The sequence below is a fragment of the Oncorhynchus masou genome, chromosome 13 (assembly GCF_036934945.1).
Source record: "Oncorhynchus masou masou isolate Uvic2021 chromosome 13, UVic_Omas_1.1, whole genome shotgun sequence".
NCBI lineage: Eukaryota > Metazoa > Chordata > Actinopteri > Salmoniformes > Salmonidae > Oncorhynchus > Oncorhynchus masou.
Window position 1 is genome coordinate 57321774 of NC_088224.1, and position 14700 is coordinate 57336473.

Below are 14700 nucleotides of genomic sequence, written 5' to 3' on the forward strand. Positions count from 1 at the left end.
TTGGTCAAATCGCCCTTACACGCCTGGAGCTGTGTTGGGTCATTGTCCTGTTGAAAAACAACAAAATATAAGTCCTACTAAGAAAAAAACAGATGGGATGGCCTATCGCTGCAGAATGTTATGGTAGACATGCTGGTTAAGTGTGCCTTAAATTCTAAATAAATCACAGACAGTGTCACCAGCAAAGCACCCGCACACCATCACACCTCCTCCTCCTTGCTTCACAGTGGGAACCACACATGTAGAGATCATCCGCTCACCTACTCCGCGTCTCACAAAGACACGGTGGTTGGAACCAAAAATCTCAAATTTAGACTCATCCGACCAAAGCACAGATTTCCACCAGTCTAACGTCCATTGCTCGTGTTTCTTGGCCCAAGCAAGTCTCTTCTTCTTGGTGTCCTTTAATTGTGTTTTCTTTGCAGCAATTTGACCATGAAGGCCTGATTCACACAGTCTCCTCTGAACAGTTGATGTTGAGATGTATCTGTTACTTGAACTCTGTGAAGCATTTATTTGGGCTGCAATTTCTGCGTCTTGTACCTCTAATGAACTTATCTTCTGCAGCGGAGGTAACTCTGGGTCTTCCTTTCTTATGGTGGTCCTCATGAGAGTCAGTTTCTTCATAGTGCTTGATGTTGTTTTACGACTGCACTTGAAAAATCTTCCAAAGTTCTTGAAATGTTCCCTATTGACTGACCTTCATGTCATAAAGTAATGATGGACTGTCATTTCTCTTTGCTTAATTGAGCTGTTCTTGCCATAATATGGACTTGGTCTTTTACCAAATAGGGCTATCTTCTGTATACCCCCCTACCTTGTCACAACACAACTGATTGGCTCAAATGCATTAAGACGGAAAGAATGCCAAGAGCGTACAAAGCTGTCAAGGCAAAGGGTGGCTACATTAAAGATGATGATTCCATATGTGTTATTTCATAGTTTTGATGTCTTCACTATTATTCTACAATGTAGAAAATTGTAAAAATAAAGAAAAATCCTGGAATGCGTAGATGTGTCCAAATCTTTGACTGGCACTTTACATGAAGCACACACACACACGCACGCACGCACGCACGCACGCACACACACACACACACACACACACACACACACACACACACACACACACACACACACACACACACACACACACACACACACACACACACACACACACACACACACACACACACACACACACACACACACACACACACACACACACACTCACCCACCCAAGTGTGATGGTGATGACATGCTTGCACACCTATCCACAAGTGTGTTAGCCCCAGGGAGAGTTTAAGTGCTGTCGTTGTCCACCTGCCTCTTGAAAACAGGCTACTTCATCAGACAGACTGTCAAGAGAAAATGTGGAGAAAACAGTTGCTGAAACCAACACATACTGTATGATGTTCTTACATCCTCTTGCATGTCAATGACAAGTTATGTCATGAATAAATGTCATTCCATGTATATTAATCTGTGTCTAGCTGGTATCTTTGGATTCTAAGTGCTTGTGAGTCACTATAGCACATGTCTCTCTCTCTCTACAATCCGTTTTGCTTCTCTTAGCTTATCATACACGATTGATTCAGTAATTTTTCAGGAACACAAAGGCTAGCATTGATGTTGTGCTCAATAACGTTGAGGCTGGAACGCACTTTTGACCAGTCAGATTACGTGGTCGGAACTACACTGTAACCATTTCATAATACACTATATTGACCCCCCCCCCCTCCAGGTTGTGATATGTTGCTGATGATTATTTACAGTATGTTATTTATCATGCTGTATGATGTATATATGTAAGTGTTCTGTCAACACTAGATAGAATGTCACAGCCATACAACTGCTATCACATATTAGGAGAGGCACGGGCAGGGTGGGACACTAGGCTAGGGCTAACTTCTCAATAAGCTAGTTAGCCACGAGAAGCTAGCTGCATCTCGATGAGCTAGCTGGCCACATCTCAATGTGCAAGCTGGCCACATCTCAATGAGCTAGCTAGCCACATCTCAATGAGCTAGCTAGCCATATCTCAATGAGCTAGCTGGCCACATCCAAATAAGCTAGCTGGCCACATCTCAATGAGCTAGCTGGCCAACTCTCAATAAGCTAGCTGACCACATCTCAATGAAGTAGCTGGCCACATCTCAATGAGCTAGCTGGCCACATCTCAATGAGCTAGCTAGCCACATCTCAATGTGCTAGCTGGCCATATCTCAATGAGCTAGCTGGCCACATCTCAATGAGCTAGCTAGCTAGGACCACAAGAGAGGACACTAACAACACGGACCTAGACAGTACACACAGACCCAGAGTCGCAGCAGATACTCCACAGAAGTTGAGAAATAATAGAGTGAGAGGGGGAGAGGGTATGTGTGTGTGTGTTTGCATGTATCAGCGTACGTGTGTTCACACGTGTGTGTTTCTGTGTGTGTGTCAGTGTGTGGGTGCGTATCAGTAATGTTGCTAGTCTGTTACCGCATAGGTCTCATTAATGAGTATTCATAGGTCTCATCTCTCTGTTCCAAGATGGCATAGCAGTTCAGACGTCTTTTGTCCTCGTCTTGTCGTGTCCCGTATATATATATATTTACAACTTTTTTCACATACATTTTTTAAATTTTCCATAACCTCATCTTCAAAACACTCTCCTGCAACCCGCCTCACCAATTTATATTTATAAAAAAGTATTATTTACCTCAAATCTGTAATCCTCCAAGAAGCTAGCCAGAAACTCCAAGAAGCTAGCCAGAAACTAGCCAGAAGCTAGCCAGGAGCTAGCCAGGAGCTAGCCAGAAGCTAGCCAGAAGCTAATCCAGAAGCTAATCAGAAGCTAGTTCAGAAGCTAGTTCAGAAGCTAGTTCAGAAGCTAGTTAGCTTCTTTACTGGCAAATCGTTAGTATTCAGCTAACCACGGTTTGTGGTCATCAGCTATCCTTTAGCTCAAAAATCTATCGCCAGTTTTGTATGGCGCAGCGCGGCTCGGAACGGAACATACCGGACCAATTTTTCTCTCCATGTCCCTGGATTTCAACCGCTAACTCTGGACATTCATACCTGGATCTCACAGCTAACTAGCTGCTATCCGTGTGACTATCGGCTTTCGTCGATTCCAGAGCAAACATCAATTATTCCGGAGCTAGCCAGCTGAAGAGTTCCATCAATCACTCATGGGCTGCAGTCACCTATCCGGACCCGTTATACTGCCTACGCGGAGCCCCACCGGGCCTTCACAACTGTACTGCCGACGTTATCTACCCGAAGGAGTTATCCGGCTGGCTCCTCCGTTGCGACATTACCTGAACGCCCATCTGCGGCCTGCTAACCGTTAGCTGTCTCATCGGCTGCTATCTGAATAGACAATCGGACAATTTTTTTATTTCTTTTTATTATTATTTCTTTTTATTATTTTCTTCTTGGGCCTCTATAACTATATCTATTGTTTTTATTTTTGTTGTTGTTGTGTGATTTGGATTAATCCCCTTTACCACACGGAACCCCACTAATCTACTAACGGAACGCAAGAGGTGGCTAAGGAACGCAAGAGGTGGCTAATAACAGACCTCCATCCTATGCTAGCTTGCTACCGATGGCCTGGCTAGCTGTCTAAATTGCCGTGACCCCCCAACCAACCTCTCCACTCACCGGACCCTTTTGATCACTCGACTAAGCATGCCTCTCCTTAATGTCAATGTGCCTTGTCCATTGCTGTTCTGGTTAGTGTTTATTGGCTTATTATTGGCTTATTTCACTGTAGAGCCTCTAGTCCTGCTCACTATACCTTATCCAACCTATTAGTTCCACCACCCACACATGCAATGACATCTCCCGGCGCTCTCTTTTGACGACTTCTGTAACCGTAATAGCCTTGGTTTCATGCATGTTAACATTAGAACACTCCTCCCTAAGTTTGTTCTATTCACTGCTTTAGCACACTCTGCCAACCCGGATGTTCTAGCTGTGTCTGAATCCTGGCTTAGGAAGACCACCAAAAATTCTGAAAATGTTAATTCCAAACTACAACATTTTCAGACAAGATATAACTGCCAAAGGGGGCGGTGTTGCAATCTACTGCAAAGATAGCCTGCAGAGTTCTGTCCTACTATCCAGGTCTGTACCCAAACAATTTGAACTTCTACTTTTAAAAATCCACCTCTCTAAAAACAAGTCTCTCACCGTTGCCGCCTACTATAGAACACCCTCTGCCCCCAGCTGTGCTCTGGACACCATATGTGAACTGATTGCCCCCCATCTATCTTCAGAGCTCGTGCTGCTAGGCGACCTAAACTGGAACATGCTTAACACCCCAGCCATCCTACAATCTAAACTTGATGCCCTCAATCTCACACAAATTATCAATGAACCTACCAGGTACCTCCCCAAAGCCTTAAACACGGGCACCCTCATAGATATCATCCTAACCAACTTGCCCTCTAAATACACCTCTGCTGTCTTCAACCAAGATCTCAGCGATCACTGCCTCATTGCCTGCATCCGTAATGGGTCAGCGGTCAAACAACCTCCACTCATCACTGTAAAACGCTCCCTGAAACACTTCAGCGAACAGGCCTTTCTGATCGACCTGGCCGGGGTATCCTGGAAGGATATTGATCTCATCCCGTCAGTAGAGGATGCCTGGATATTTTTTTAAAATATTTAAAGCATTTTTCTACGGCTGGCCATGCTTTCCACCTGGCTACTCCTACCCCGGTCAACAGCACTGCACCCCCCACAGCAACTCGCCCAAGCCTTCCCCATTTCTCCTTCTCCCAAATCCGTTCAGCTGATGTTCTGAAAGAGCTGCAAAATCTGGACCCCTACAAATCAGCCGGGCTAGACCATCTGGACCCTTTCTTTCTAAAATTATTTGCCGAAATTGTTGCCACCCCTATTACTAGCCTGTTCAACCTCTCTTTCGTGTCGTCTGATATTCCGAAAGATTGGAAAGCAGCTGCGGTCATCCCCCTCTTCAAAGGGGGGGACACTCTTGACTCAAACTGCTACAGACCTATATCTATCCTACCATGCCTTTCTAAGGTCTTCGAAAGCCAAGTCAACAAACAGATTACCGACCATTTCGAATCTCACCATACCTTCTCTGCTATGCAATCTGGTTTCAGAGCTGGTCATGGGTGCACCTCAGCCACGCTCAAGGTCCTAAACAATATCTTAACCGCCATTGATAAGAAACATTACTGTGCAGCCGTATTCATTGATCAGGCCAAGGCTTTCAACTCTGTCAATCACCACATCCTCATCGGCAGACTCGACAGCCTTGGTTTCTCAAATGATTGCCTCGCCTGGTTCAACAACTACTTCTCTGATAGAGTTCAGTGTGTCAAATCGGAGGGTCTGCTGTCCGGACCTCTGGCAGTCTCTATGGGGGTGCCACAGGGTTCAATTCTTGGACTGACTCTCTTCTCTGTATACATCAATGAGGTCGCTCTTGCTGCTGGTGAGTCTCTGATCCACCTCTACGCAGACGACACCATTCTGTATACTTCTGGCCCTTCTTTGGACACTGTGTTAACAACCCTCCAGGCAAGCTTCAATGCCATACAACTCTCCTTCCGTGGCCTCCAATTGCTCTTAAATACAAGTAAAACTAAATGCATGCTCTTCAACCGATCGCTACCTGCACCTACCCGCCTGTCCAACATCACTATTCTGGACGGCTCTGACTTAGAATACGTGGACAACTACAAATACTTGTGTCTGGTTAGACTGTAAACTCTCCTTCCAGACCCATATCAAACATCTCCAATCCAAAGTTAAATCTAGAATTGGCTTCCTATTTCGCAACAAAGCATCCTTCACTCATGCTGCCAAACATACCCTTGTAAAACTGACCATCCTACCAATCCTTGACTTTGGCGATGTCATTTACAAAATAGCCTCCAATACCCTACTCAACAAATTGGATGCAGTCTATCACAGTGCAATCCGTTTTGTCACCAAAGGCCCATATACTACCCACCATTGCGACCTGTACGCTCTCGTTGGCTGGCCCTCGCTTCATACTCGTCGCCAAACCCACTGGCTCCATGTCATCTACAAGACCCTGCTAGGTAAAGTCCCCCCTTAACTCAGCTCACTGGTCACCATAGCATCTCCCACCTGTAGTACACGCTCCAGCAGGTATATCTCTCTCGTCACCCCCAAAACCAATTCTTTCTTTGGCCGCCTCTCCTTCCAGTTCTCTTCTGCCAATGACTGGAACGAACTACAAAAATCTCTGAAACTGGAAACACTTATCTCCCTCACTAGCTTTAAGCACCAACTGTCAGAGCAGCTCACAGATTACTGCACCTGTACATAGCCCACCTATAATTTAGCCCAAACAACTACCTCTTTCCCTACTGTATTTAATTAATTAATTTATTTTGCTCCTTTGCACCCCATTATTTTTTCACCCCATTATTTTTTCTATTTCTACTTTGCACATTCTTCCATTGCAAATCTACCATTCCAGTGTTTTACTTGCTATATTGTATTTACTTTGCCACCATGGCCTTTTTTTTTGCCTTTACCTCCCTTATCTCACCTCATTTGCTCACATCGTATATAGACTTGTTTATACTGTATTATTGACTGTATGTTTGTTTTACTCCATGTGTAACTCTGTGTCGTTGTATGTGTCGAACTGCTTTGCTTTATCTTGGCCAGGTCGCAATTGTAAATGAGAACTTGTTCTCAACTTGCCTACCTGGTTAAATAAAGGTAAAATAAAAAAAATAAAAAATAAAGCCTGTGTTTGTATCAGTGTGTGTGCATGCGTGTCAGTTTCTATGTTCACGCACGTGTGTGCATTTGTGCACGTGTGCGTGAGACACACATGTTTCCTTAAGTGACTTTATGGCAGGAGTAATGTGTGTGGAGCTATAAAGATCCTGGCACTAGTGCTGATAGGGCAGGAGGGAAACAGAACTCCTTGAATGGGCCGGGTTCCAGAGCCACATGTTTGCCCTGTGCTATCCGCAACTATTTTGGGCCTGTGAGTTTAGTTTGGCACCGACCGTTGCTCATTAAATCCTACAGGCCCATGGCCGCAGTCACCTTGTCCGACAGGGTGTGTGTTTGTGTATGCGTGTACATGTGTGTGCGTGTTCGTGCGTGCGTGCATGTGCGTGTGCGTGTGTGTGTGCGTGTGCGTGAGAGTGTGTCATCTTTTATCATTTGGTTTGCTCCTGTTCTGAGAGGCTGTGGCTGTCTCGTGAGGAGTTGTCACACTGGAAGAGTGAGGTGGAGAGAGAGGGGAGCGAGGGAGCAGCGGGTGGAGGAGGGGAGAGGAGAGAGAGAGGGGAGCGAGGGAGCAGCGGGTGGAGGAGGGGAGAGGCCAGAGGGAAAGTGCCGAGTTAAGTGTGCAAGCAAAGCATTCGTTTGTAGTCTACAGAGATGGGTGTTCCTCTGCACCAGCTGTGAAGGTCATCTCTCCCATATGCCAAGTTCCTGGTGTGGAATCCGTGGTGTGTGTATATTGGTGTGTGTTTCTACACTGGGTGGCAAGGATGATGAGATGGCATAGGGATAGATATATTTAACATTTATTTAACTAGGCAAAAGTCAGTTAAGAACAAATTCTTATTTACAATGACGGCTTACCAAAGAGGGTTCATGATTGAGTCTCTGAATGAGGAGATTGAGATAAAACTGTCCCGTTTGAGTGTTTGTTGCAGCTCGCCAGCTGCAGCCAACTGAAAGAGGAGCGACTCATAGATGTGTGTGCTTTGGGGACCTTTAACAGAATGTGACTGGTAGAACGGGTGTTGTATGTGGAGGATGAGGGCTGCAGTAGGTATGTCAGATAGGGGGGAGTGAGACCTAAGAGGGTTTTATAAATAAGCATCAACCAGTGGGTCTTGCGACAGGTATACAGAGATGACCAGTTTACAGAAGAGTATAGAGTGCAGTGATGTGTCCTATAAGGAGCATTGGTGGCAAACCTGATGGCCGAATGGAAAAGAACATCTAGCCGCTCGAGAGCACCCTTACATGCCGATCTATAAATTACGTCTCCGTAGTCTAGCATGGGTAAGATGGTCATTATGAGACACAGTTGGTGGTAAGGTAAGCATTTCACTGTTAGTCCACACCTGCTATTTACGAAGCATGTGATGAATACAATATGATTTGATTTGATTTGGCTTTTGCATGACACTGTGATGTGGCGTAGTGAGGTGGTAGGATGGCTGGAGGGGTTTGTTGGCATTGCAGTCTCTTTTAAGCTCTGCTGTTTGGCAAAGCGTGCCAGGGTGGCAGAGTGGTGTATTTTCACTAAATCCACACTGAGAGAGCTGTGTGTGTGTGTGTGTGTGTGTGTGTGTGTGCGTGCGTGCGTGCGTGCGTGCGTGCGTGCGTGCGCGCGTGTGTGTGTGTGTGTGTGTGTGTGAGTGAGTGCACCCTTGGGTAGAGTGCTTAGTATGTGCGTGTATGCTTGTGTGTCAATCTCTATGTGTGTGTATCAGACGGGAACCGTGGCTGTCACAACTGCTTTTTGTTGTTTGACAGCCTGGGATACAGGCGTCCCATCTCCCACCTGCTGACGTACAAAGCACACAAGCCCCAAGTGATCCACCGGCTTGGAGGAGACGCATGAAATGATCTACCCAGTGGTGGGGGAGAGGTGGAGAGGACTCATGGTGGGACTGGGAGAGGAGGAGGGAATGGGAGGGCTGAGGTGTGTGAAGTGTGTGTGTTCATGTGTTTACAGAAGCCCCTGTGGAACTTAGTGGGAGGAGTGGGAGCTTGTTTGTCTCTTTCGCTGTCATCCCAGAGCCTCACTGACACACACACATCTGCACGTGGACACGCACACGCACACACACACACACACACACACACACACACACACACACACACACACACACACACACACACACACACACACACACACACACACACACACACACACACACACACACACACACACACACACACACACACACAGGGGAGGCTTGGAGAACTCTCAGCTGGGATACAGATCTCTGATTAGCTCTACAGACAGAGCTCTAACATATAATAAAGCATATGAAAGTCAATTAACATAAGTAGTTAATTGGGTATTATTGGGTACAATCTAAAAAAATTACTTTACCTTGACATGACTCATGTACTATTATGACTATGTGCTACTCAACCACACATCTCAACAATCTTGTCATAATCACTAAAATGTGGTAATTAGCTAAATTGAGCAGGAACTACCAAAACATTTACCTCATCTCTTAAGTCTCACTGGGGTTGCCACTGATTTCCAAGGGAGATTGTCGTGGCAGGGCAAATATCAGAGCTATTATAAATCAATTATTCATTAATAATATGAATATGCCATTCAGCAGACACTTTTATCCAAAGTGACTTACAGTCATGCGTTCATATTTGTTTCATAGAGGTGGGTCAGGGAATCGAAACAACTACCCTGGTGTTGCAAATTCCATGCTCTAACAACTGAGCTACAGAGGATCACTTGTATTTCAAAAAATATACATATGTCATTGTAGGCATGCGAAAGTTGTTATATTTATCAACAATACAGGATATCATCACTTGTTTTCAGAGGTATTCCGCACATAGTAACAAACATCCTTTCCCACTAACAGAGTACATACCAACGGACAGGCACTAACATACCATAACCTCCCCACACTATTATCCATCTACTGCATTATGTCATATGGGCTCTCACGCTCTGTTATCTACATACATGTTTCTATGGACCCTCCAGTGTTGAGTCTGTGAAGACACCTGCAGCTTTTGTCCATCTAGGAGGGCCTTTGAGAGTGCACTGCTGTGCCGTAGTGCACAGGAGAGACGGCAGCCAATAGGAGGAGAGGGAGAGAGAGGGGAGGAGAGGGGGGTGAGAAACACCACCATTCATGTAAGTCCTTGAGCTGTCAAAATGAGAAGAGATGAAAGGCAAACAGGTGGCCAAAGGAGGAGAGGGAAGGACAGACAGAGATGGAGGGAGAACAGAAAAATAACGTGTTGCTGGCTGCGGTGGGTACCGGGTAAGAATGAAGGTGACTCGTGTTTACCAAGCTTTGGGGCGGAGCTAGAGCATCAGCTGGTCTCAGACAGAGATGGAGGGAGGAGAGGGGAAGAGGGATGGCGGGAGGGAGAGAAAGGGAGATGGAGGGAAGAGAGAGGAAGAGAGATGGAGGGAGGGAGAGGAAGAGAGATGGAGGGAGGGAGAGAAATTGAGGGAGGGAGAGAGGGATGCATGAACGGAGAGAGAGAGAAAGGAGGAAAGAGAGAGCGATAGAGTGAGAGAATGAGGTGGAGGGAGAGGGAAATTGAAGGAGATGAGGAGAGAGAAATGGAGAGAGAGAGAGTGAAATGGAGAGAGACAGCGATCGAGGGAGAGATGTTTAAATTGAGATTTCACAAAGAGAGAGAGTGTCAAAAAACACAGAGGCGAAATGGAACAAGGTCACAGAGGAGATTAGATAGGAAACATAGACTGCAAAATTAGGAGCCATTAGCCATACGTTACATGCGGTATGACAAACAGCACAAACAGCAGTAATCTCAAATCACACAAAGCAGTTATGTGCAAGTGAAAGCAGTCCAGACTGTAAAAGCACACAGAGAGTGAGGGAGGAGGAGGAGAAAGGGGGCAGAGCCTACACCAAGCCCTGCCTATCAGGCTGAGGTGGGCAGGGAGAGAGAGTTGGGAAGGAGGGAGCGAGTGAGGGAGAGGGAGAGCGCGTGAGAAAGAAAGAGGTAGACAGAGATGCAGAGATCCAGTCAGTCTGCCTGTGCCGGTGAGGTGGTGTGTGGCAGTGCTGCTGTACAGTGTGGTCCGTTAGGACCAGGACCAACCCAGTCTGGATCTAGAACCACAACCAGACACCATGTCAGGCACCACTCCCGAGCCCACTCCTCCGAGGGTCCACTCTAAAAAGGCTGGGATCCGGGCCGCGGTGATTCTAATCGGACTCCTGCAAAAGTCGCGACGAGCAAAGGAGAGAGAGAGGGAGCAGGAGAGAGAGAGAGAGCGGTGGGTGAACTTTCTCTGCTGTTTGGTCTCCTGGCTGGTCTGGTTGGCAACCTGCCTGCCTCAGAGGTTCACACATACTGCACTGCAGTGTTAAGTTAAGCTTTCAGAGCAACTTTAATTGCCTGCCGTTGTTAGTGTCAGTCTGTCTGTAAGTGGTGATTGTACGCACAGGTCGATGCTTGTGTGTGCCTTGTCTTTGTCTGGGTCCTTGTCTTTTGCGTGGCTGGTGTGTGTGCCTTGTCTTTGTCTGGGTCCTTGTCTTTTGCGTGGCTGGTGTGTGTGTGTTGTTCTTGACACCACTTGTGTTGTTATGTGCCTATCTGGGTCAGTGAAATGACAGGAGAGAGAGAGTGAAGTTAAAGGTGAGGAGGTGTCAGTTGAGAGCTTGTAAAAGAGAAAAGAGACGGAGAGAGAGAGCACTATGAGTGCCTCTTCAACCTATTGTACCCTCAGCGATAGCTGGAGCCATTCCACTTAGGATTCAACATACTGTGTTGTTTAATGATATGTGGCTCCAGAACACAATGGAACGGTTGCCGAAGACTCAAACTGGTTGGAAAGGAATGGATAGGCAAGGGAACGGATAGGCAAGGGAACGGATAGGCAAGGGAACGGATAGGCAAGGGAACGGATAGGCAAGGGAACGGATAGGCAAGGGAACGGATAGGCAAGGGAACGGATAGGCAAGGGAACGGATAGGCAAGGGAACGAATAGGCAAGGGAATGGATAGGCAAGGGAATGGATAGGCGGATAGGCAAGGGAACGGATAGGAACGGATAGGGAACGGATAGGCAAGGGAACGGATAGGCAAGGGAACGGATAGGCAAGGGAACGGATAGGCAAGGGAACGGATAGGCAAGGGAACGGATAGGCAAGGGAACGGATAGGCAAGGGAACGGATAGGCAAGGGAACGGATAGGCAAACTGGCCTCAATGTTAACAGACCAAACAATTTGAGTGTTTGACAGTGACTCAAAGGGAGAGGTCTCAGTGATGTCCGTTTAATGGGAGTGTGTGTGTGTGTGTGTGTGTGTGTGTGTGTGTGTGTGTGTGTGTGTGTGTGTGTGTGTGTGTGTGTGTGTGTGTGTGTGTGTGTGTGTGTGTGTGTGTGTGTGTGCATATATTGCAATGTATGTTGTTAACGATGGGACTGCCAATGGTGCAAATGTCAGGTGACAACAGTAAATAGTAGCGAGAGAGAGAGAGAAGAGAGGAGAGAGGGGAGAGAGAGAGAGATGAGAGAGAGAGAGGGAGAAAGGAGAGAGAGAGGAGAGAGAGAGAGATAGGAGAGCAAGAGAGGAGAGAGCGAGAGAGAGAGAGAGAGAGAGGAGAGCGGGAGGGAGAGAGAGGAGAGAGAGAGGAGAGAGGGAGAGAGAGAGAGAGGAGAGAGAGAGAGAGAGAGAGAGAGAGAGAGAGAGAGAGAGAGAGAGAGAGAGAGAGAGAGAGAGGAGAGTGAGAGGGAAAGAGAGGAGAGAGAGAGAGAGAGAGAGAGAGAGGAGAGTGAGAGGGAGAGAGAGGAGGGAGAGAGAGGAGAGAGAGGAGAGAGAGAGAGAGAGAGAGAGAGAGAGAGACTAGTACAGGTAGGTTATGTTGTTTTTAGCTGTTAATCACTGCTTTACTTTGGAAAGCTGAAAAAGCATGGCTGTGAGAGGAGGGTTATTTCGACACCAAGGCAATCTGATAGTGTGGACACAGTGAGAGAACAGGGGAAATTGAGGTTCCAGTGGAAATGAAACAGTGCCCTGAGGTTCTTTATGCTAAAAACCAATGTTCAGGAACAACTTGTATGCACACACACACAGAGTCTCACACACGCATACTGTGCTGCCGTACAAAAAGGCATCACAAACACACAGTCTCACAAACACGTACCATGCAGTACCGCACGAAAAGACATCACTAATAACGCAAACACTTGCATTGACACACACTAGACCTAGATGGTTGTGATTGTGGTTTATTGGTTGTGTGTGCGAGTTAGTTTGATGAGGGGTTTCTGCACACGGTCAGACGTACACACATGGTCTATGATAAGTAGAAGTGGTGGTGGGCCTTAGATTATGTCCTCGGTGGCTGTCCTCCGCATTGGACGAGCACAGCTGGGCCACACATTCTTTAAAATCACTTCATGACGGATTTACAATGTATGCTGTTCCTCATTAACTTGATTAGTGTGGTGCTCCCTTGTAGTGTGTGTGTGTGTGTGTGTGTGTGTGTGTGTGTGTGTGTGTGTGTGTGTGTGTGTGTGTGTGTGTGTGTGTGTGTGTGTGTGTGTGTGTGTGTGTGTGTGTGTGTGTGTGTGTGTGTGCGTGCGTGCGTGTGTGCGTGCGTGCGTGCATGTGCGTGTGCGCGCGCGTGTGTGTGTGTGCGTAATTAGAATGCACCTGTATGGTGTGTATACGTGTGTCTTTCAAAGAGTTGCCAGTAGTAATCCATTTCTTTGTGTGTATAAGTGAGTGGGATTGCATATGTGATTGTGGATTTGTGTTTGTGTGTACAAAACCTTAGCAACACCTGCTATTTCCATGACATAGACTGACCAGGTGTATCCAGGTGAAAGCTATGATCCCTCATTGATGTCACCTGTTAAATCCACTTCAATCAGTGTAGATGAAGGGGAGGAGACGGGCTCAAGAAGGATTTTCAAGCCTTGGGATTTTTAAGTCAGAGGGTGAATGGGCAAGCTGAAGTATTGAAGTGCCGTTGAACGTGGTATGGTAGTAGGTACCAGGGACACCAGTTTGAGTGTGTCAAGAACTTCTAAGCTGCTGAGTTTTTCATGCTCAACAGTTTCCTGTGTGTATCAAGAATTGTCCACCACCCAAAGGACATCCAGCCAATTTGACACAACTGTGGGAAGCATTGGAGTCAACATGGGCCAGCATCCCTGTGGAACGCTTTTGACACCTTTTAGAATTGAGGCTGTTCTGAGGGCAAACTGGGGTGCAACTCAATATTAGGAAGGCGTTCCAAATATTTTGTACACTCAGTGTGTGTGTGTGTGTGTGTGTGTACATTTCTGTGCTAGCTTAGCGGCTTAGAATAGTAACCCAGTCAGTCCAGTGCGTTGTGTGTGGTGTGTCTCCTAACCCTCCTTGGAAAAGGTGTCAGTGTATGTTGTGTGTGTGAAGTGTTACGTTTCTGTGCTAGCTTAGCGGCTTAGAAAAGGAACCCAGTCAGTCCAGTATGTTGTGGTTGAGAAAGGTTGAGGGTTCTGGGTTCCTGTCTCCTAACCCTCCTTGGAAAAGGAACCCAGTCAGTCCAGTATGTTGTTGTGGTTGAGAAGGGTTGAGGGTTCTGGGTTCCTGTCTCCTAACCCTCCTTAGAAAAGGAACCCAGTCAGTCCAGTGCGTTGTTGTGGTTGAGAAGGGTTGAGGGTTCTGGGTTCCTGTCTCCTAACCCTCCTTAGAAAAGGAACCCAGTCAGTCCAGTATGTTGTTGTGGTTGAGAAGGGTTGAGGGTTCTGGGTTCCTGTCTCCTAACCCTCCTTGTTCCTCCTGGTTGATTGGCAGCCCTCCTCCCGTCCCCTGTAGGGGGGGTTAATACCTGTCTAACTGGAGTTAAGCACACTCAATCATAGCATACACCATGATTAGAATCTCTGCTGCCTGATTATGATACACTCTAGTCATTACTGTTCAACAGTTCCCGCATGGACTGTTTCCCAAATGGCACATTATTCACTATATAA

At 46.7% G+C, this 14700-nt stretch overlaps 1 protein-coding gene across 4 annotated transcripts in view; it reads left to right on the forward strand.

Annotated features, from left to right (window-relative positions):
• rap1gap2a (RAP1 GTPase activating protein 2a) overlaps positions 1-14700 on the forward strand; it is a 129263-nt gene that overhangs the window by 35222 nt on the left and 79341 nt on the right. Inside the window, exon 1 of one of the 4 annotated variants that reach the window (XM_064984431.1) lies at positions 10718-11008. The exons of 2 other annotated variants lie outside the window; for them this stretch is intronic. In XM_064984431.1, the coding sequence (XP_064840503.1) occupies positions 10863-11008 (146 nt within the window). In that variant the 5' untranslated portion in view covers positions 10718-10862. Of the gene's footprint in view, positions 1-10717; positions 11009-14700 lie in introns of those variants that run through there. One more of the 4 variants, XM_064984432.1, reaches the window with a different exon arrangement.